The following is a 22,835-nucleotide window of genomic DNA, read 5'->3' on the forward strand; positions in this document are numbered from 1 at the left end:
TCCATCCATCCATCCATCCATCCATCCATCCATCCATCCATCCATCCGTCCGTCCATCCATCTCTCCCCCTTCCTCCATGAGTCCCAGTCTCTCTGTCTCTGTATCCCTCCCCCTCCCTCCTCTATGACACACTTACCAGATGTGCCCTGGCAAATACTATGGGAAGTCCAAAAGCAGAGACCACAATGCCAGTTGTGAGAAATATGGCGAGTTCCTTACAAGCATTGCTCATGGCATCTGTGTCATCCACTAACCTTCTGGCGATGCAATATGGAATAGGAGAAAGGATATAGAAAAACAGAACAAACAGGGGCCAGTATTGGCTGCAAAAAAAATAAAAAAAAAAAAGAGAGAGAGAGAGAGAATGAGGAAATCACTCAGGCTTCTGCTGTCCAAGTCCTTCGCTCCTCTAACATTACAACAACATTGACCTTTTCAAAGAACCAGAACTTGCCTTTCCTTAAAAGAGGCCTCTGCTGCTGCACGCAGCAGGCCAGCCTGTTTCATCTCTGCAATGCCCCCCACCCAGGATCACAACCAAGGAGGAGGCTTCTTGTTCGGATGCTAAAATCCGTGAGGCTTTTTACAGTCTCAACAACCAGGACTCCATGTCTTTATCCTCCACGACAAGTTACAAACGACAAGTTACAGAAGGCAAGGGAATTTTACAATAATAACAGAGCAGCTGAAGGGGACTGTCAGACTCTTCCCTGCCCCCCCCCCAATGCAGAAGAAACCTCTCCCAGACCCAAGTCCCTGCTTCCAAGCGTGTTCTCCGAGGCCTTTCAAATACCTTCCACGTTTAGATAATGCTTGAGGGTTTGTAAGGTGCTTTCCTACAGACAACCCCGCGGGATCCAGTGGGATAAGGATGACCCCCATTTCACAGATAAGGAAACTGAAGCTCCGAGAAGGTGACATGCCTGTGATCACAGATCTCATGCCGACTCGGTGCCCTCCCAGGGTGTCTCTCTTTGCTGTTTTCCTTCTTTGCCTTGGTTAGCCTATGGACCCCTTCTCAGAATATTGTTTTTTTGAAATGCATAAAATAAAATAAAACACACAAGATTACAAAGAAAACCTAATGAAATATAGTTATCAAACATTTAAAAAACCAAAGCAAACCTAGGTTGGATGGCTGCCCTATGCACTATGCCATCTTTTCTCCTAGAGTCCCTAATTCGCCACCCTAAGGGTGCCCCTGGACACTGTTCTTGGAGCCTGAGGATCTGGGCATTTTTTCATTGTTTCTTTCTTCTTCCTCCCCAAGGGCCTGCCAGCCTAGATCCTCCTTACTGTGGCTCACATTCATCTAGCACTTTAAGGTCTGCAAAATTCTCCACCAAGAAATCCGTGGAAGAGGCAATGCACCAGGCATTAATTACATCTTTCGGACAAGGAAACTGAATCCTGTCACCACCCAGCTCCCAAATGTCTGATGCATCAGAAGCTAGATCCCCGGACCTGAAGGCCAGCACACCTCGCTCCTCTCAGCACATGACGCTGGATAAACCTCCTAGCTGGCTTTCCTCAGGCCAGCCCCTGTAGTCCATATGCCAGGGGGCCGGGACCCATTTTCACTTCACTCTTGGGCTCCACAACAACAGGGCCTTGGGGCTTCCTGCCTCACAAAGTAGAAACTCCTGATCTGGCCCAAACTTCCTGTCGGACTGACTTCCCACCACACTCCACAGAAAGCGTCTGTTCTAGTCCGACCAATTCCTTCCTGTGCCCCCAGCCCTTCCCCTCAACACCAAGCTTCTGTGTCTGTGCTGTTCCTCTTTATCTGAGATGCTCCCCACCCCCACCCCCACCCCCCTTCGGATTCTCTAGACTTCAGGGCTCAGTTTTCTCTTACTTAACTTCTCAAGCTCTCAGGGAGATCTCCCCTTACCAAACTCCAATACACTCTCACGAGTACTTGTCTCTGGAGTTACACACAGTGCGCGGCACGGTCTACCCCACAGACTGCGAGGCTGCATGGGGAATCTAGTTTTATTTTCTGTTGTTCCCTTGAGGCAATGGACAGATTGCTGGCTGGGGAGGGAGAGGGGCAGGAAAACCTGGAACCAAATCTCACCTCCAGCTGTGTGACCCCAGTCGAACACTGCACCTCGAGGTGCCCCAGAAACGATCTCAGACTAAGTACTGCAGCAGAGGCTGAGCTCTATCAGTGGACAGAGATGCCTGCTGGCAATCCCCATGCTCAGCCCCCCAACTGTCTCTCTTAGCACCAAGCACCTCATGGGCACCCAATCAACAATTGAATGGCTCCAATCACTGGAAATTCCAATGCAAATAAGGTTAAATGCCCATGGTTCCACCACCTTCCACATCAGAGGGTCACCTCCAACATGGCCAAGATCTGACACGAACAAGTGAGGCGCTGAGCACAGACGCTCAGTTCTGTGAGCTCTCATTTAGCTCTGACAGTGGAGAATCACCATGCTTACGGATTCCCCCCAAGGCCCCCTTCCGCTGCGGCCATTGGTGGTTCTGAGGCCTCCCATCGTGCCAGTGGGTGGCACTTCCTCCCATGGCATTCCTCACCCCTGGCCCGCTACCATTTTATGTAGGATTTCAGAGTCCGCCTGCTGAGCTCCAGATGTCACTGCTCCCTGCTGATGCCTCCAGTCCACCCCTAAGTGTCCTCCTCTTTGCCATGGTTAGGTGTTGGAAACATTTTCTTCCCTCGTCCTACTTTGAGCCCAGCCGTCCCAACACTTCTCAGCCTCCACAGAATCCAGAGGCCCTCGGCAGCCATGGAGTCCTGGCTCCAGCCCCGAAGAATCCTCTCCACCACACCCTACCAGTCACTGAGCAGCCTTGGGCTGCAGGTGCCCAAAGAGGGTGAATCCTCTCTCTTCTGCAGGAGCCCATCCCCTTGTGACTTCTTCCTGACATCGGGCCTAGTTCAGTCTTCTCACAACTTCCCCCCCGTATCTCCTGGTTCTGCCCTCTCGATACAAGCAGAACCAGCCGGATCCCGCTTCCATGTGGCAGTCACACATGCTCAAGGCCAGCTCTCATGGCCCCCTGAAATCTTCTTTTCTCCAGGTCAAATGTCCCCGCTTTCTTCAGCTAATTCTCCTAGAGCAAGTGACTCCATTTTCTTTTCCCTGGAGGTCCTCTGACAAACTCCCTCCGTTTCCTACTTGTGGCCCCTCATCTCAAGGCTCCCCAGCATCCCTCCTCACCCGCTCCTCTCCCTACCAACGATAATCTCTCACTTGGGCCTCAGACGGCATGCTCTCCTACCTCCTCTCTACAATGACCACCTTCTACCAGCCAAACGTCTCTTAATAATCTGTAATCTCCTGTCTCCACTGCCTCTTTCCCTACTACCTTTAAAAAAGATCACGTCTTGCCAGTCCTAAAAGGGTCACACAGGCTAGGGGTGAAAAATGGTTCCAGGTTTTCCTACCCCTCTATCCTCCCCAGATCTTGGCCAGTCCTTGGCCTTTTACACCCAAACTTGTCAACATCCCATTTCTGGTTTTGAGAATGGGTGAATGAGTAGACCCAAAGAGTGGCGATGACCGGGTCAAGGTCAACCTAGGAATTTCACTCTTAAGTACCCCAGAAATCTGTCTTTGGTCCTATTCTATTCACTATTATTATCAATAGTTTTCATAAAGGCACAGTTGGCATATTAGTCAGATCTACTTATGACACAAAGCTGAGTGGGAGAGCTAACGTGCTGGAGAAGAGAGGCAGGATCTCAAAGAATCTGGGCAACTTTACTGACGTGCTTCATTAAAGATACAACTTAGGTTTTTGTTTCTTTTGCTTTTTGGTGAGGCAGTCCGGCTTAAGTGACTTGCCTAGGGTCACACAGCTAGTAAACATCAAGTGTCTGAGGCTGGATATGAACTCAGGTCCTCCTGACTCCAAGGCCAGAGCTCTATTCACTGCGCCACCTAGCTACCCCCAACTTAGGTATTTTTAATGGGGATAAATGTAAAGCCTTATGCTTGGATTCAAAAAGTTAACTGTACGTTTGTATGAAAAGAGATTTAGGGGTTTTAGTGTATTACAAGCTTAATGTGACATGTTAGCCACAAGCTGATGTGATTTTTGGCCACAATGGGAAACAGCACATCCAGAATGACACAGGTGGTAATTCTCTTTGCCCTTGGCCCTAGTCAGGCCATCCTAGAATACTGTGTTCCACCCTGGTCGCACGATTAGGAAAGGGTCTACCAGGATGGTGAGAGGATCAGAGTTTCCCAAATCAGGATAGGTTAAGAAACCAGAGATGCTGGGCCCAGAGAAGAAGGCTCAGAGGGCCCATGGCAGCTTGGGAGCTCTCTTCCAAGCCTCTGGCAAAGGGATGTCACATGTCAGTGACTAGGCTCATTCTGTTTTGTGTTTGAGGGAAGAACCAGGAGCACTGGACGGCAATCGCAGAGGCTGACTGCAGGTTGAAGAAAACTCTGCGACCCATTAGGAGGCATCTCAGGAGGTGGTGGGCTCCTCCTCACTCTAGTTCTTGGAGTGAAGCCTGCATAACCATCTCTTGGGGCTGTAACTCTTACCTTTCCACCTGCCTATGCTCACCTCCTCCCCTGGAGGCGTTTCCTTCCCTCTTCCACACCAGCCAAGTTCACCTCTAACCTGTCTCACCTTCTGACCCCCCAGACGACTTTGCACCTTGACCCCTGAAGGCACCGACTCTCCTCCACTCTCATTTCAGCTCCCATTCCATTAGAACGTAAGCTCCTTGAGAGCAGACACATGCCTTTTTTTAATTGAAATTTTAAATTAATTTTTAGTTTTCAACATTTACTTTATAAGATATTGAGCTCTAAATTCCCCCCACCCCCCAAAGATGGCCTGCAATCTGTACAATCATTTTAAACATATTTCCACATAAGTCATGTTGTGAAAGAAGACAGAGACATTCTCTCTGCTTGTATCTGTACTCCCAGTGCTTGGCACACTGTGTTTATCTGTCTCTATCAACAGAGATTCCTGGTCTGGCAGGGGTTGGAAAAGATGACCGCTGGGAGACTTGGCTTCCAAACGCTCTGACACGGCGACTTGGGACGTTATTGCAAGACTTGACTTGGTTTGGTAACTTTTTACAGCCATTGTTATCCTGATCGGCACAAAGGCTGGGATGGAAAAGCAGAGCCTCTGATCCCCATGCCGAGGGGGGATATAATGGTTTGGTAGTGACTGTTTGGAGATCATTAAAACACTGTTTTTAAAGACAACCTTCAACATGACCAAAAAGAAAATGTTCATACATACTTGTATAATGGAAGGGCGCATCCAAGCATCAGAAACATGAGCCCAATTGCTCCCCCGAAGGACAAACTGATGAGAGCTGCAAGGCAAACACACAAGATAGAAATACTCATTCACTAAATTAAGTCACAGCTTCAACAGTACTATTATATGGCTGAACATACCCAGCTATACTATGAAAAGATAGAGGTTGTAACCTTGTAACTAAAACATTCTGCTTTTCTTTTGAAAAGGGGAGGGGGCATTAAAATGAGGCCACATATGGAACTGAGTCATCTAGTCTCCAAATGATGGTCTCGTGTAGTATTTTGAAAGATAAAGTATCGATTTTCAAAACCTTCACATCAAATCACCATATTCTTCAGTTCTGGTTTTCTATTCCAAACTCATTAAACTATGCATCTGAGTATAACAAATCTCAATGTCCTAGACTGAGGTTACTTACTGATACTTTGGATTTTTCTTAGTTAACTGGTGTGTGGGGGAAGGAGGAGAGGAGGGGAAAGGTTCTAGGTGAAGCAGGTTTAGCAAGAGTGATTGCTGGGGCAGCGAGGTGGCATAGTGGATAGAACACTGGCCCTGCAGCCAGGAGGACCTGAGTTCAAATCTGGCCTCAAATACCTGGCACTAGCTGTGTGGCCCTGGGAAAGTCACTTAACCCCACTGCCTAGCAAAAAAAGAAAAAAAAAGTGATTGCCAAAAAGAAACAACCCTAGACAAGCAAGAGAGTTTTCAAAGTAATGGAGATTGAATGAGACATTTTTATAAAAATAAGCAGAGAATCTGTTCTTTCTATTCTATTAAGTACACAGAAATGTTCTTGGGAGGGTACTTAAAAGAGAACTAGAGACTGATATGGCTAATGAATATTGATGAAAACAGTGTAAATAAAATTTCAGCAAAAAACCTCTAACAATATATTCCCCAAAGTATTCATAATGAGTGGGCTGGATTTTTCTCAGGAGTGGTTCAACACTAGGAAAACAATTAACATTACTAACAGTAACGCTGCCAACAATGGTTATTCCTCACTAAAGATAATCCCTCTCTGTGTGGTTTAGGCTGAATTTTTTCCTGCCTCCTCCTCTAGGATTCTCTTCTAGTAGTCAACTGATCTCTTTGAGTGACCTTCAATCTCTTTCTCCATTGGCTCTTCCCACTTCCTTTCTCTCACTTTCAAATATGATCAGGTCTCCCTAATCCTATGAAAAAAAGAAAAAAGAAAAAAAAAGCTTTTCTGCTCCCAATCAGATCTAGGGTATTCCAAAGAATTGACCTTGACTAAATTAATAGATGAAAAAAAAATCCATTGAAAAGGATGTCAGGGGACAGGTAGGTGGCACAGTGGATAGAGTATGGGCCCTGGAGTCAGGAAGACCTGAGTTCAAATCCAGCCTGAGACACTTATGAGTTGCACGACCCTGGGCAGGTCACTTAACCCTGATTATCTCAAAAAAAGAGTAATGTCAAGAGGCTCCTTAAAGATAGCAATCCAATGGCTTTTACATGTGTAATAAATAATACACACAGCTCAAGAAGACTTTTAATTTCTTTTTCTTTTTTGGTGAGGCAATTGGGATTAAGTGACTTGCCCAGAGTCACACAGCTAGTGAGTGTTATGTGTCTGAGGCCGCATTTGAACTCAGGTCCTCCTGACTCCAACGCCAGTGCTCTAATTTCTTTAATAGAATACTGTCAGACTGGACTCTGCATGATGTACCCTCATCATGTTATGGCTAAGGGGGGTAGGAAATGCACTCCCCAAGCCCCAGATTATATTGTCTGAAGATAAAAAGGGAGTTAAGTGTCTCAAGGCGGAAAGTGTCTCGCATTCACAATCAGTATTTGTGGATAATACTGGGTATCAGCACATTTCTTAAAGTATAACAGTATCACTTATCTACACTGTACTCAAAGCTCACAAAATTAGCAATTTTTACACAGGCACATCGCAGCTGATATTCTTTACTGGTTTCATGAAAGCCTGTCAGGCAAAACGGATGGACAGCAGCCACTGAGTTCTACAGTGACATTGTTACACAACAAAAAATTATCTGAATCCTAAGCTTTGGCTCTAACATGTTAATTATAGCACAGGAAAATGATGCTGGTTGGTGTACCTTTTACAGGGAATGGCTGTACAATCAGTCAGTCAGTCAGTCAATAAATATTTATTAAGCATATATATTAAGCGTATATGCGCCAAGCACAGTTCTAAGTACTAAGGCTACAAAAAGAGGTAAAAGACAGTCGCTGCCCTCAAAGAGCTTATAGTCTAATTCGGCTTGGGGGATATACTGCAGGCACACTACTACTTACAAACAAGCTATTGACAGGATAAATAGGGGATAATCAACAGAGGGAAAGCACTAGAATTACGGGGGTTTGGGGAAGGCTTTGGTAAAAGATGGGATTTTAGTTGGAAATCCAGGGTAGTGAGCAGGCAGCGTTGGGGAAGTAGGGCCTTTCAGGCATGGGGGACAGCCAGAGAGAATGGCCAGAGCCAAGAGATAACACCCAGGAGGCTGGTGTCACCAGATGGAAGAGTACAGGCTGGGGAGTAAGATGGGAGAAGCCCGCAAAGGTAAGGAGTAGGAGTGGACTCCGTTATGAAGAACTTGGAAGCGAAACAAAGCATTTTGCATTTGATCCTGGAGGCAACAGGGAGCCCCTGGAGGTTACTGTGTAGGATGGGGACGCCATGGTCAGACCTGTGCTTTAGGAAAACCACTTTAGGGGCTGGATAAAGGATGGACTGGAGCGGGGAAGAGAACTGAGGCAGCCAGCCCCCCTAGCAGCTACTGCACTGATCAAGGCGTGAGGTGCTGAGGGCCTGCATCAGGGTGGCGGCAGCGTCAGAGGAGAGAAGGGGTCACAGTCCAGCAGTCTGACAAAGGTGAACCCACAGGTCTTATGGGGCAACGTAACTGATAGCCACGTAAGCACAACAGCAAGGGGAAGCAGATCTGTCTGTCTTCTCACAAACTTGGCCAGAAGAAAACTTAAAACTGCTCTTTTTGAACATCCAAAAGCGACTGAGCCATTGAGCTAACGATGCATGGAGGCAATGACGACATGATCAAACCCTGCCGTGGAAGAAGGCATACTTAACCTATTTGATGAAGAGGTTTTTACTTCACATTCCATCCTTTCCACAAGCCTCAAGAAAAGAAAGAACTGCGTCTTCAAGATTTTATCTTCTGGCTGTTCAGTCATTTCATCAATCCGTGTCCTTGGGGTTTTCTTGGCAAAGATACTGGAGTGGTTTGCCATTTCCTTCCCCGGTAGCAAACTGAGGTTAAGTGACTTGCCCAAGGTTACACAGCTAGGAAATTTCTGAGGCTGGATTCAAACTCAGATCTCCCTGACTCCAAGCCCAGCCCTCTATCCACAGTGTCACTCTGCTGTCCTATCTCAGGAATTTGTTATTAATACCTGACAATCCAAATAGGATTTTCTTATGAGTACTCATGAAGTGCCTTAAACTCTAAGGTACTACCTCACACCTATCGGACTGGTTAATGACAGAAAAGGAACTTGACAAATGTTGGGAGGGGATGTGGGAAAATTGGGACACTAATGCATTGTTGGTAGAGTTGTGAAGTAGTCCAACCATTCTGGAGAGCAATTGGAACTATGCCCAAAAGGCTATAAAACTGTATAACCTTTGACCCAGCAATACTACTTCTAGGCCTGTACCTCAAAGAGCTCAAAGAAAAAGGAAAAGGATATATTTGTATAAGAAATATTTATAGCAGCTCTTTTTGTGGTGGCAAAGAATTGGAAACTGAGGGGAGAGCCATCAATTGGGGAATGGCTAAATAAGTTGTGGTATACGATTGTGATGGAATACTATTGTGCTATAAGAAATGATGAGCAGGATGCTTTCAGGAAAATCTGGAAAGACTCACATGAACTGACGCAAAGTAAAGTGAGCTGAACCAGAACACTGCACACAGTACATGGTATCATACGGAGATCAACTGTGAATGACTTAGCTATTCTCAGCAATACAATGATCTAAGATAATTCTGATGGACTTAGGATGAAAATGCCACCCAGCTCCAGAGGAAAGATCTGATGCTGACACAGGTGTTTAAAAAAACTTTCTTCTTTTTCTTTTTTTTTGGGGGGGGGGGAGGGTCTATACTTTCTTTCATAACATGACTAATATGGAAATGTTCTGCATGATTGCACATGTATAACCTGTATCAAATTGCCTGCCTTCTCAATGAGGGGACAGGAGAGGGAGAGAATTTGGAACTCAAAAATTTTAAAAATGAATGTTAAAATTTTTTTACATGTAAGTGGGGAAAAAAATAAAATATTTGAAAAAAAAAAACCCACCCCCCATGGCATTTATTTTCATTATTACTATAAGATCACCTTGAGCTTATATAGTATCTTATCTACCAAGAAGGAAAAGGTTACCTTCACAACATTCCCAAAGGACAACCGATGAAACACAATAAACAGGTTAAAATATTTGCCTCAAAGGTCAGGAATCAAATTACTGTTTAAGGTAAGACAAAAAACCAGTTCTCCTAACTCTAATCAGTGTTCCTCCCGTTGGATGATCCAGAAACCCACAATGACCTTTTAAAGATTTCCTGGTCATTTAATAAATAACGAGCAGCCTATCTGATCTAGGAGTCCACTTGTCTGAGTAAGGGTTAGCTGCAGTTTAATGAGTCTCTTATCAGGAACGTAATACTGGATCTCATTTTCTGTCCCAAGGAAGCAATGCCACAGATTAGGGGTCCAATTCCTTATCATTTGATGTTTGCACGTACAAGACTAGTTCCAAGAAAAAAATTTTGTCACTAAAGCACAACACCGGATCATGCTGGGCACAAAATATTAAAACAAAACTATGCGTACAGAGTGTTAAAATTAAGCTCCTCTTCACCCTAAATTCCACAGAATCAAAGTGAGAAGTAATCTCACAGACCCGAGGGTCAAATCTGAATCTTCATTTTGTTTTGTTTGTTTAAAAATTATTTTAATTTATTTTTTTCAATTAACAAGGATTTTCTCTCTCTCCACTAATTGGAAAAAGAAGAAAACCCTGGTAAACAATATGTAGGGTTAAGTGAAATTTTTTTTTCCTATATTGACCATGGCCAAAACCATGTCTTTTATTCTGCACCATGAGTCCATTAATGCTGTCAGGTGGTGGGTAGCATGCTTCACTGGTCCTCTGCAATCATGGCTAGTCACTGTATTAATCAGAAGGAAAAAAATAAAACATTTATGATTTTTTAAAAAGTTCTAAAGTTGTTCAAAGCTGTTTGACTGTACAATATTGGTATTGTAAAAACTGTTCTGGTTCTGCTCACTTAGGTTTCTTTGACATCCTTTCTTATGATGAAATAGTATTCCATTATATTCATGTGGCATAATTTAGTCACTCATTCCCCAATTGATGGGCATCCTCTCAGTGCCCAGGTCTTTGTCACTTCCAAAAGGGCTGCTACAAATGTTTTTGTACCTATGGGTCCTTTTCCTTTTTCCTGTGCTCTCTTTACCTGGGTCAAAGGGTACACAGTCTGGTGACTTTGGGTATGTGGCTCCAAATTACTTTCCATAATCACACAGCTCTCCCAACTGCGCAGTCCTTCCAATAATTGTCATTTTCCTTTTTGGGGCATCTTTAACCATCTGATGAGTGTGAAGTAGAGTCCCAGAATGACTTTGTTTCCTCAATTATTAGTGATTTGGAACATTTTTTCATATATCCATAAATCCATAGCTTGGATTTCCTTTGAAAACTATTTTATCCTTTGATCACTAGTCTATTACGCAGGGGCTCTTACTTTTAAAAATTTGTATCAGTTCTTTATATAAAGGAAATGAAATCTTTATTAGAGAAACTGACTGCAAAGACTTTTTTTTCCCAGCTACCCTTCTAACTTTAACTTTAAACTGGTTTCATTTGTGCAAAAACTTTTATGTAATATTATCATAAATTGTATGTAATCAATAGTTTCCATTTCATCCTCTGTGATCATCTTACTTGATTAGGAAATCTTCCGCTGTCTATAGATTTGAAGGGAAGATTTTCCCTGGTATTTCTCGTTTACAATGTGACCTTTTACATCTAAGTTCTATACAAGGCAGGTAGGCGGTGGTGGTGCAATGGACAGAGCACTGGGCCTGGAGATAGGAAAACCTGAATTAAAATCCAGTTCCAGATGCTTATGAGCTGTGTGACTTTGGTTAAGTCACATAACCCATTTGCCTCAGTTTCCTTATCTGTACAATTAAGATGATAATAGCACCTACTTTATAGGGATATTATGAAGATAATGAGATTTACAAAATACTTTGCAAATATTCAAGTGTTAACATAAATACTAGCTATTAATGTTATTATGCAGTATCCATTTGGAGTTTGTCTTGGTATGTGACATACAAGTGGTAGGTCTAAATCTAATTTTTGCCAGACCGCTTTCTATTTTTCCCATAAGTCTTTGCTAAATGAGTCCTTACCCCAGGAATTGGGGTTTCTGGGTTTACCAAACATTACGATATTTTTTGCTTACTTCTATTATGTTGTATACCTAATCTATTTCATTGATCTGTTTTTATCAGTAACACATATTTCTGATGATTAATGCTTTGTATTACAGCTTGAGATGTGGTACTATCAGACCCTTTTCCTTCATACTTAAAAAATGCCTTGAGATACTTGGCCTTTCTGTCTCCCCTCAAATGAATTTCACCACTTTTTTCTAGCTCTCAGTAATTCTTTGGTAGTTTTACTGGTATGACACTGGATAAGTAAATTTAGGTAGTGGTTTTTTTTTTCTTTATTATACTGGCTTGACCTACTTATGAGAAATCAATATTTCTTTTTATTTCTAGGAAGTATTTTGCAGCATTTTATATTGTTCCTATCTGTTTTAGTAAATGGAAAAGTAGTATTTCTCTACTTAGGCCTGCCTTTATTTTCATAAAGAATGATTTGTGGTGTTTATATAGCTCCTGCATGTGTCTTGGTAAGTAAATCCCCAAGTATTTTACATATTCTGTAGGTAGACTTTCTTTATCTCTTCTTGCTAAATTTTGTTAATATACAGAAATGCCAATTTATGTGGAATTATTTTATTATCCTGTAACTTTAAAGTTATTACATTAATTAATTTGGAATCTTCTTTACAATGTGATAACTAAGCAACTGTTTCCAAACCTCCAGTGAAAGTGAAAAGACCTTCTGCTAAGGCAGGCAGCATCCATTCCAATTGTGGAGCTGTTAATTCTTTGTCGAGTCTGAAGTCTCTCTGTGTAACTCCCACCTGTGGTCCCCACTTGTGCCCTGTGGAGTCAAGGCTACCACTGATGACAGGTGACGGCAGCTATCACATTGATGAGAATCGCTTAGCACATGGTAGATGTTCAGTAAATGCTTATTCTTTCCCTCCTGTTTACCTGACTCTGCATCAGCTCACACAAGTCTTTGCAGGTTTCTCTGCAACTGACCTTTCTGTCATTTGTTATCATACTAAAGTATTCCATTACATTCTATGGCATAAACTGGCCCATCCTTCCAAACTTGATGGGCACCCCCTTAGTTTCCTGTTCTTTGCCATTACAAAAAGAGCTGTTAGAGATGTCTTTGTAGGGGCAGCTAGGTGGCGCAGTGGACAGAGCACCAGCCCTGGAGTCAGGAGGACCTGAGGTCAAATTCTGCCTCAGACACTTGACACTTACTAGCTGTGTGACTCTGGGCAAGTCACTTAATCCCACTGCCTGGGAAAAAAGCATCTTTGTACTTGGGTCCTTCTCCTCTTTCTTTGACCTCTCTGGGTTACAAGACCTAGTAGTGGTTATCTCTGCAGAGTTTAGTAACATGTGGGGCATTGTTCCAAGTAGTTTTCTACAGCAGCTGGACCAATTCCCAGCTCCACCAACATGCAAGCCTTTCTGACAACTGTCATCTTGCTTTTCTGTCACTTTGCCAAGCAAGTGGGAATGAGGTGTGATTTCAGAACTGCCTTCATCTGCACATCTCTAGTTACTAGGGATTTGGAGGGTTTTGTTTTCATATGGTTGTTGGAAGCTTGGATTTCTTCCTCTGAAAACTGCCTGCTCATATACTTTGACCATTTCTCTACTGGGGAATGGCTCCTGTTCTTATAAATCTGAATCCATTCCTTAAATATAGTCTCTTCTGCAGACTCAACCTTCCCAGTTTCTTCCACTTATCTTCAGACAGAATACTCGTTTTTGTTTTTGTTTTGTTTTTGTTTTTTTGCTTTATGGTGAGGCGATTGGGGTTAAGCGACTTGCCCAGGGTCACACAGCTAGTAAGTGACCTTAAGTGTCTGAGCAGACAGAATACTCGTAAGGACTCTCCCCAGCTAACTGCTGGTCACCCTCCAGCTTGTCAAGGCTCTCTTAAAATGGAGCAGGTGAAGAAAGTACAATCGTCCAGAAGCGTTGGCCAACAAGGGGAGACCTCACTTGTTCTGGATGTTAGGCCTGTGTTCACACAGCCCAAGACCATCAGCTGTCTCTGCCAGCCTGCCATGTAACACAGTTAACTCAACTCCTCAAATCACTGTCACAAGAAACTTGTCTAGCCAGGCTTCCTCTATTCACACCTATAAAAGTTTGATTTCTGAATCTAATACAATGCATTTCGACACTTCACAGCATAACCTGCATTTGTTAAAAAAAAAAAATTTATCACTGTCATTGAATTTGAATTTTAGCATCACTATAGACTCAAGAAAATCCAATTATTCTGATTGCTGAGGAATTTCCCTTCCCCAAGATGTGTACTGCAGTATTCACCACTTAAGTGTAAAGCAAATGCTTCATAGTGTGCCATAAGAGTAGTGACACAAGACTTGGCCAGTTAAACCAGCTTCATTACAGCCTGTACGGCCCCCAATCATCATATTCACTAATGAAAAAAGCTCTGAAAAAATTGCTTTGAGTGCCCAACTCCATCCACCTAAACACTCTCTCCACTCATGTGTTCTTTTTACATCACTTGGCCACCATCACTAAGGAAGATGAATGTGACCTGCCATGGCTTAAAAAAAAAATCACGTCATCAAGTATTTATCAGGCACCTACTATGTGCCAAGCTAACCTCGACATCAAAAAGCATCAAACGAGCCTTTCTTCGGGTTAGGCTGCTTTGCCACGTGCCATCCTCAAAGGCCACTGAGCTTGGGAAAGCCTGCCAGAGCTTGCATATCATCGGCATAGCCTTTGAGAACCCAAGGTCATCTTCATTCCTCAATGTGGGGTTACCTGAAGTAGGAATTTAGAGGAGGTTGAAACATTAAAGTCTCCAAATTTACAAAGGGATTAAGTGTGGACCGAATGGACAGCAAGCTGAACCAATGGACGCGAGCTCTACTCCTGGCTGTGCCTTTCCATGTAACCTTACAAGCTGCTCAACTCCTGGGTCTGAAGTTTCTGAATGTGTGAAATGAAGGGAGTGGCCTGAATGGTCAGTCTCCAAATGCCCATTCTAGAGTCCAACATATTTCTGGGGTCCTAATCCCCTACTGGTATCTTCTCTACATCACCTTCATTTCCAAATATCCCTCCACCCCCAACTATATAGCCATCCATTCCGTGTGACAAAGTGCCCAAAGAGAGTAAAAAGCTGTGTGGTAATATACCAGCAGAGCCTGCCAGTGAAGCACACAACGTTCCACCCCCAGAGGTGCTCAGCTTTCTGATGAAAGGAGGCGCACTCTCACCTCTTTTCTGAAGACAAGCTTGGTCATTGTAAGTTCAGAGTTTATCTTTATTTCCCCCTTTATATCACCCTTGTCATAGTTTACACGGTTTTCCTGGTTCTGTTTACTTCCCTGTGCCTCAGTCTACACGACTGCCTACGTTGCTGTTAATTCTTCCCATCCACTTTCTTACAGCATGATAACATTTCATTACACTGCTGACCAGTTTGCTCAGCCCTGCTCTCATCACCGGGCATTCACCTGGTTTCTTCATTTTGAATGTCACAGCACCAACTGAGATGGGCATTTTTCATCTCAGGCAAATCTGTGCTGCTGTATCTCACCTGCTTCTGCTCTCTTCAGGCACACGAACAAATCCAACATGTTATTTTCAAAGCAGTCCCACTTATCTTTGATCTCCTGTTTCCAGTTTCCTGTTCTAAATATTTTGGTGTATGCATGGAATCTAGTTTTCTTTCCCTGACCTACCTGAGACACACGGCTAGCAGGGTCATCCTTGGATTGAGGGGTATGAAGAACACATTTTTTAAATTAAATTTTATTTTTAAAAATTATAAAGCATTTTTTTCTTCCTCCCATCTTCCCACCTCTACTAAAAATTAGAAAAGAAAAACAAAACTCATGTAACAAATAAGTAAAGTCAGGAAAACACAAATACCCACGTCTGGCCATGTCTGGAAATGTGGCTCAGTTTGCATATGGCTCAATTCTCTGCCAGGAGGGGGACAGCATTCTGGACATTTCTCCTCATTGCAGCCCATTATTCTAAGAGGGAAATGTAACTAAGGACTTAAAACTAGTCTTGTGCATAATCTCTACATGCATAATAAATTAACCTTTTTAATATTCTATTCAATAAGCACTGGCCTGCTACATACCATGCACCGTGCTAGGCAACCAAGGCACAGAGACAAAGACAGGCCCTGCCCTCCAGGCAAAGTTTACCAAATATTCTCCCTCCAAGAACTAGGTCAAGCAGGTAGCAGAAGCTATTTGTTTCTCCATGTAATTAAGGAGGAAACTAGGGGTGGGGGCGAGTGGCCTAGCAAGTTGAGGTGCTCAGCTGTGAAGGCAGTCAGGCTCCTGCCTCCATGGCATGTACTTTCCCCTAAATCATGGGTGCCTTGGTGTCTACAGAGCCACTTGTAACAAGGAATCTCTGTTCTCCTCGAGGGTCCTTGACGTGTCCTGTGTAGACCCTGCAGCGAGCGCACAGATGACTTAGCACAGAGGTGAGCTGAGCACAGTCCCCACTCACTCCATTCGCTCTCCCTTTCCCTTACACACAACGGTGACCACGGCCAATGCCTCCAATGGCCCAGCTCACCCAGGACTCCTTGAAGCTGGAGAGGGCTGACCACCCCCATGAACCCTGGAAGGCTTCTGGAGGGGGAGCTGGGGGCAAGGGAGGTGGATGGGAATGAAGTAAGGTTTATTATGGGGCAAAATCACCCTGAAAGTAAGAGAGAGAGAGAGTGTGAGTGTGTGTGCACTTAAATCAGGCTGAACGATATCACAAACACACACTTGCTGACTGAGTTGTGCTCCTCGTAGACACCTGGGATTCAGGCGGGGCAGCGTGCTCTTCCCTTCCACCTAGAACCGGCAGTTGCTGCCTGTATTATACCTAGAGTGGAACAAGCTTCCACGGGCATTGACCTCGGGGCCAGAGCTGGCTACGAACCCTCTCGTTTCTGGTTTTCACGGCGCCGTTCTGGGGCTGGCTCTCCTCCAGCTGTCGCACTGACCTTGCACAACCCAAGCCTTGTTCCTCATGGGCAGCTAGAATCCTGGGTTGTCCTGGGACCCTGCCTGCCTGTTCCCTTTCCATTCTCTGTGATCTCATCTGTTCCCATGGATTCACAGAATCAGAGAACGTGAGTAATGGAGGGACAGCTGAGGTCACACAGTTCAGCCTATAGATGAAAGGAACCAGCACTACCGCATTCCTCCCCAGAGGTCTGTCTCTAAGAAGGAGCCCACCCACCACCCTCAGAGGCCGCTCATTTCCTTCTGGGACAGTTCCAATTAGCAGCAAGGTCTCCAGACATTAGGCCTAAATTTGCTTTTAATTCACTGTTCCCATCCAACAACCCTAATCTCTCCTCCACATGACAGATCTTCAAACATCTGAACACAGATATCACGATACCTTTGGTTGTTTCTTGAAGACTCCAAGGTAGGTGCCAGAGATAGAGTGACCTGAGTTCAGATACTTACCAGCTATGTGATCTTGGGACAGTCATTAGCATCTGTCTGATTCAGTTTCTTCAAGTGTAAAATGGAAATAATAACAGCACCTATCTTGTAGGTGCTTGGCACAAAGTGGGTACTCTATAGACAAATGCTTATTTCCTCCCTTTCTCCTCCCCCCTTCCAGGAGAAGCAAACTTGGTTTCTTCAAATGATCTTCACATGCCATGGACTTGAGGCTCCCCCCCATTCTGGCTGCTACTCTCTGGCCACCTTCCAATTTCTTTATTTTGACACTTTCCAATTTACCAATGTGCTTCAGAAAGCATGGATCCCAAACACAATACTCCAGATGAGGTCTGATAAGAGCAAAGTACAGCAGGACTTCTCTGCTTGGAAACTGCCTCTCAGCAGCTCACGATGGAATGAGCTGTTTTTGGTTGCCACATTCCACTACTGACTCGCTAAGCTTGCAGTCCACTAAAACCCCCAGATCTTTTCAAACTGTTGTCTAACCCTTAGTAGGAACAAACTGGGCCAACACATCGCCTGCCTGGCCTTCATGCCAGGGCCATGATCCAGCCTTACATCCAATCATCCAGCCAGGCCACTTCATCTCCTCAGGTCTCTGCCCATCAGGTATCCCACCCTCCAACTTCTCTAGAAAACAACACCCCTCTTCCCGGTAAGTCATCATTCCCCTAGATGGGCTGCTGTCCCTTATCAGAATCTAAGCTCCTCGAGGGCAGAGACTTAAAAACAAAAACAAACCAAAAATCCCACAGATACTTAGCACAGTGGCCCCGACCTTATACTTATGAAATTGATTTTTTGGCCCAAATCTAAGACTTTACATTTATTCCTACTGAATTTCATTTTGTGAGATTCAGCTCAATGCTCTAGCTTGTCCCTTCTTTTTGAATCCTAGCCCCGTTATCTACGGTGTGAGTTATTCCTCTCAACGTTGGGTCACCTACAAATCTGAGGAATAGATAGCTGAGGACCACGCACAGACGCCTGGGCAGCTTCACACTGACATTTTTTTTTAATAGTTGCAATCAATTTATTAAAAGAAATGATTGGTTAGGCATCTGCAATGGTGACTTCAACTTCTACACCTGGTTCAATGCTGATAGACACGATCTGTTTAACAATTTCAGAAGGACTGTGCAAATCAATAAGGCATTTGTGGATTCTCATCTGGAACTGATCCCAAGTCTTTGAACCTTCACTTCAAGGAGTTTATCTAGTTGTGATTCGAAGTGTCTTAGTGGGCATTCGAACAGGTCCCTTCACTTTCAAGTTCTTTTCTTTGGCTCCTCTAATTAGGTCAGCACACACTTTCTCGAGGGATTTCACATCTCGGCTGGTGAGGGTGATCCGGATCCTGTGAATGGCCGTTTCGGGCTCCACAAGGGTCACGCTGGTGTCTTTGAATGCCATGGCAGTGTAGTGGCTCCTGACTTACTTATTCCTCGGTGAGAGCGAACAGCAGCGAGTCAGGAGGAGGAGAGGCAGCGACTGCCAGCTCCGCACGGCCGCGGCGGCAATACTTTCACCGAAGAGCTTCACATTGCCATGTTACCACTATGAGTCCGGTCAATCAAACGGTTCTGACTGGACTTACCTGTATTAGTATCTGATCCAACGATCTTCATCTTCTCCATCAGACTAGCAGAAGAGAAACAACAACAAATTTCACCAAATCGGCCGCTAGGTGGTGCAGTGGATGGAGCACCAGGCCCACAGTCAGGAACTCTTCTACCTCAGTTCAAATCTGGCCTCACACCACACTACCCGTGTGACCCTGGGCAAGTCACTTAGCCCTATTGGCTTCAGTTTCCTCATCCGTAAAATGAACTGAAGAAGGAAATGGCAAAGTGCTCCAGTATCTTTGTCAAGAAAACTCCCGATGGAGTCATGAAGGGTTGGATACGACTGGAAAATGACTAGATAATATCATTCTATCAAAAGCTTTTCTAACATATAAACTATATCCACATTATTCCCCTCATTTGCTAGTCCAGTAATCCTGTCAAAATAGGAAATGGAGCTAGTCTGGAACTGCCTGTTCTTGATGAAGCCTGGACAGCGCTCTGTGATCGCTGCTTCTATTTCTAGAAGTTCCCTAACCATCTCTCTAATGATCTACTTCAGAATTTCCTCTGAAATGGAAATCAAGCTCACTGGCGCCTATGTTGCAGATTCCGTTCTCTTCCTTTTTTGAGGAAAATCAAGGCATTTGCCCTTCTCCAAGCTTATGGCACCTCTCCTATCTTCTACATAACCTGTACTCAGAGAACTCTCAAATGAACACGTCCAGTCATCATCACTCTTAAGACCACATCCAGCTGGATATCCTTCTCCAACTCTATGTCACTATCCTTCCACCCAAACCTAGCCTTCCTACTAACTTCCCGAGGCTGGCACTTCCATCATCCAGGCTGGTAACCTAGGGGGCCCTCCTTGACTCTTCTCTCTCAGCTCCCCAGAGCCAAGAATTGCAAAGTCTTGTCAATTCTACAGCCTCAACATCTCTCCCATCTATCCCTGCTACTATTCCCATTGCCCTCATCGGCTCTCTCCTGGGCTATTTGTGATAACCTCCCAGAGTCTCTCCTCCCTTCTCTCCAATTCATCCTGCCCATGGCTGCCAGTGGATAACCCTAAAGCACTGTTGACCATGTCACTGCTCTGCTCAAGAAGCTTCAGTGGCTCCCAACTGCCTTTAGAAAAAACATACAAGCTCCATACTCTGGCTCCAGACTGTCTGTCAGGGCTGATGAGATAGTTCCTGCATCTCAGTGTGCTCCTGGCCATCTGACCCCCTTGCTCTTCCCCATACAGGCTACAGTACAGCCAAATTCTGTTTGTTTCTAGGTTACACAACTTTGAAAATAACTCCAATTATATTCCTCCCATCAAATTACTTTACAAAAGTAAAAAATAAAATCTAAAAAGCTTAGGTGTCATATCAAAGTTCTTGAATGTGAAAGTGAGGGTGTGTCAGCATTGTAAAATATAATAAGACCTACCCAAGGAGTTTCGTTTCACCTTCCTGCCTCCATTACTTCGCAGGCTGTCCCCACGTCTGCTTATTTCCCCTCTTCCCCTTCCCTTTTTGGAATCCCTATTGCTCCCTCCCAGGCCAAGCTCAAAGGGCACCCACCCCAAGAGGCCTTTCCTGATGTGCCCAGGCAGTCTTCCTCCTGATATCCCCTTCCCTACCCTCACCGTCCCAGGTGTATTCTGCAGGTTAGACACTTTGTCCACTGGGCCCATGGTGTATCACTCCTGGGAAGCCTGTGGAGGGCAGGAGCTGACTCAGTTGTACTTGTATTGGCAGGGCACAGCAGCTCCTGGCACGAAGTAGACTAACGTATGAGAACCAGCCAAGGCAAAACTAGACAAAGCGGACACAAAACTCAACGAGTAAGACGATATGGAGCCATGTCAGCGTATGGACAGAAACAACTGATGCTAACCCGCCCTACCATGTCATAGAACCCAAGGCCACAGTTCTAGGTAGACCTTTTTGTTCTTTGGAGAATGAAATGTTCGCTGGTGAGCCAAATACCAAATAGGGCGAAAGGACACCAATACAAATCTCTCCTTTTTAAAGCTCATGAGCACCAATGTATTCTAGGTACAGTACAATAACCAGCATTGATAATGATGGCTTTCAGTAAATACAAGGTTCAATTCTGCTTGGTATACTGTTTAAGAAGTCAGAAAAGCGTATTATCTAATAGTTCCATGCAAAATGGCTAAAATTGTAGCAAATTCAAGAGTAAACTGGAATAAATTCACTTATCTAAACACGAGATCTCCATTTCGCTGGATAAGTAACAGATTCCTGTAAAAACATCAGAAAGGTTTGCCAAAATTGTACTTTATCTCAAGGTCGGCATGAACTAGGTAACTTGGCTGACGGTGAATCAACATTTATACGTTGCCTTGCAACACACTAACACTATATGCTAATATAATATGCTAATAGACCACACTAGCAATGTATCTGCATAAATGTAGATGTGACTGGTCTACTTCTGAAGCGTCTACCTAGACTAGGGTTGGAATGGAAAAATTACACAACATCTGGAGATGATGGACCGATGAGATGAGCACCGGAGGATTCGGTGGCAATTTGTTGACTTATCAAAACTGGAAATCTGACTCAGCACAAAAGTCAATGCCTTCTCCCAACAACAGGAAGCGTGCAAAGTGTCCGGTAACCTTAGCTCTTCTGATCCTCACCACAACCCTGGGAGGCAGGCGCTATTGTTAGCGTTAACCCCACTCTACACAGGAGGAAACTGAGGCTGGGAGAAATCAGGTGACTTGCCCAGTGACCCCCCGCTGGCAAGCAAGCCCCTCACCCCTCTCTCCACAGCTGAATTTCCTGGGAGGGGGGCACCTGAGATCCGCACAGCGCGGGCTGGGGAGCACTGCTGTTTCCATGACTCTGTTTTCTTCGGAAATAACTGCACTGTGGTTAAACCTTGGCAGGGACGCTTCGCTAAGACATCAAAGGAAGCTGCCACAACCGAACGCTCCTCCCCGCCCCGCCCGGGGCTCCCCTCTCCCTGGCACAGCAGCTCCAGGAGGGGACACCAGCAGCACGATCCTGGCCGTCCCCAGGACACCACGGGAGGCGAGCGCAGTCACACTGCCCGGGCACTGCTCACCGCCCCCGCCCCCGCCCCCACGTCACTCCCAAACCCTCGGACCCGCGCCCGTGCCCGCCCGGCTGGATCGGACCCAGCGGGAGGCCGGAGACCCCCCAGGGCGGAGCACAGGAGGGAAGGGGCAGCGCTCGTGCCCGCTCGAGGGGACGGGACGGGGCGCGATCCGGACCAACCCCCATTCGGGTGCCCTCAGTGGGGGCGGGGCGGGGCTGACCGGAGGAGGAAACTGAGGCTGGCAGCGCACGCGCGGAGGCCAGTCACGTTCCTGGGAACCTCAAGTTCCCTGAACTTCTCGCGAGGGAACGGGCGCAGAGAGGGGTGAGCAGAGGGGAGGGGCAGGGCATTTAGGAGGCACCTACTGTGTGCCAGGCACGTGCTGAGCGCTTTACAAAGATCATCTCATTTAGGGAACGGAGAAATGAGGGGAGGCAGCGACACCAGGCTTGCGGGGGGAGCTCCACGGGAAAGGGGGGGGGCACGCGACATCCAGGCGGGGGGAGCGACATGGAGGTGGGGGGGAGGGAAGAGGTAGAAAAATGAGGCGGGGCTGGAGGAGGCCGAGGCCCCCGCCCCTCCCGGCCGCCCTGTCACCCCGAGCCCGCAGCTCCTCCGTCGCCTGCCCGGCAGAGCCGCTCGCCGGCCCCCTCACCTTTGATGCCGGCCATGGCGGCGCCGACGCCCCGAGAGCCTCCACGCAGTCACCACACAACCAGGCAGACAACAACCGGAAGTGCCCGACACAGCACTTCCGCCGGCCGGGTGGGAGCGGGGCGGTGGGACGTGTGGACGTCAGGGCGGCGCGCTCCGCCTCCGCTCCCGCTCTCAAGTTGTGATTGGGCGGTCAACCTCGGGCCCCGCCTCCAGACCCGCCCTCGCCCCGCCCCGCCTCTGGCTCTACACCTGTTCTTAAAGGAGCCGCGGGAAAGCTCTGAGAGCGTAGCACACCTCCCACTCAGTGCTCCCCCACGCACCCGC

At 45.7% G+C, this 22,835-nt stretch overlaps 1 protein-coding gene and 1 pseudogene across 1 annotated transcript; both read right to left on the reverse strand.

Moving 5' to 3' along the window:
* Positions 1-111: 111 nt before the first annotated feature.
* LOC114032940 (leptin receptor overlapping transcript-like 1) lies at positions 112-22,605 on the reverse strand. The gene is made up of 3 exons (XM_027848397.1): positions 22,510-22,605; positions 5,258-5,333; positions 112-324 (listed from the first exon to the last, which is right to left on the reverse strand). The coding sequence occupies exons 1-3, from the start codon at positions 22,523-22,525 to the stop codon at positions 123-125; spliced, it is 294 nt and encodes a 97-aa protein (XP_027704198.1). The 5' UTR covers positions 22,526-22,605; the 3' UTR covers positions 112-122.
* Positions 18,199-18,822, reverse strand: LOC114032939 (annotated as a pseudogene).
* Positions 22,606-22,835: the final 230 nt, after the last annotated feature.

Source organism: Vombatus ursinus, unplaced genomic scaffold (assembly GCF_900497805.2).
Source record: "Vombatus ursinus unplaced genomic scaffold, bare-nosed wombat genome assembly UNPS02006074.1, whole genome shotgun sequence".
In the NCBI taxonomy this organism is placed as follows: Eukaryota; Metazoa; Chordata; class Mammalia; order Diprotodontia; family Vombatidae; genus Vombatus; species Vombatus ursinus.

Coding starts and splice junctions, on each gene's coding strand:
- LOC114032940 (XM_027848397.1), bottom strand. Junction 325..5,257: donor TGCGCCCTTCCATTATACAA/GTATGTATGAAC, acceptor TTTTTTTTGCAG/CCAATACTGGCCCCTGTTTG.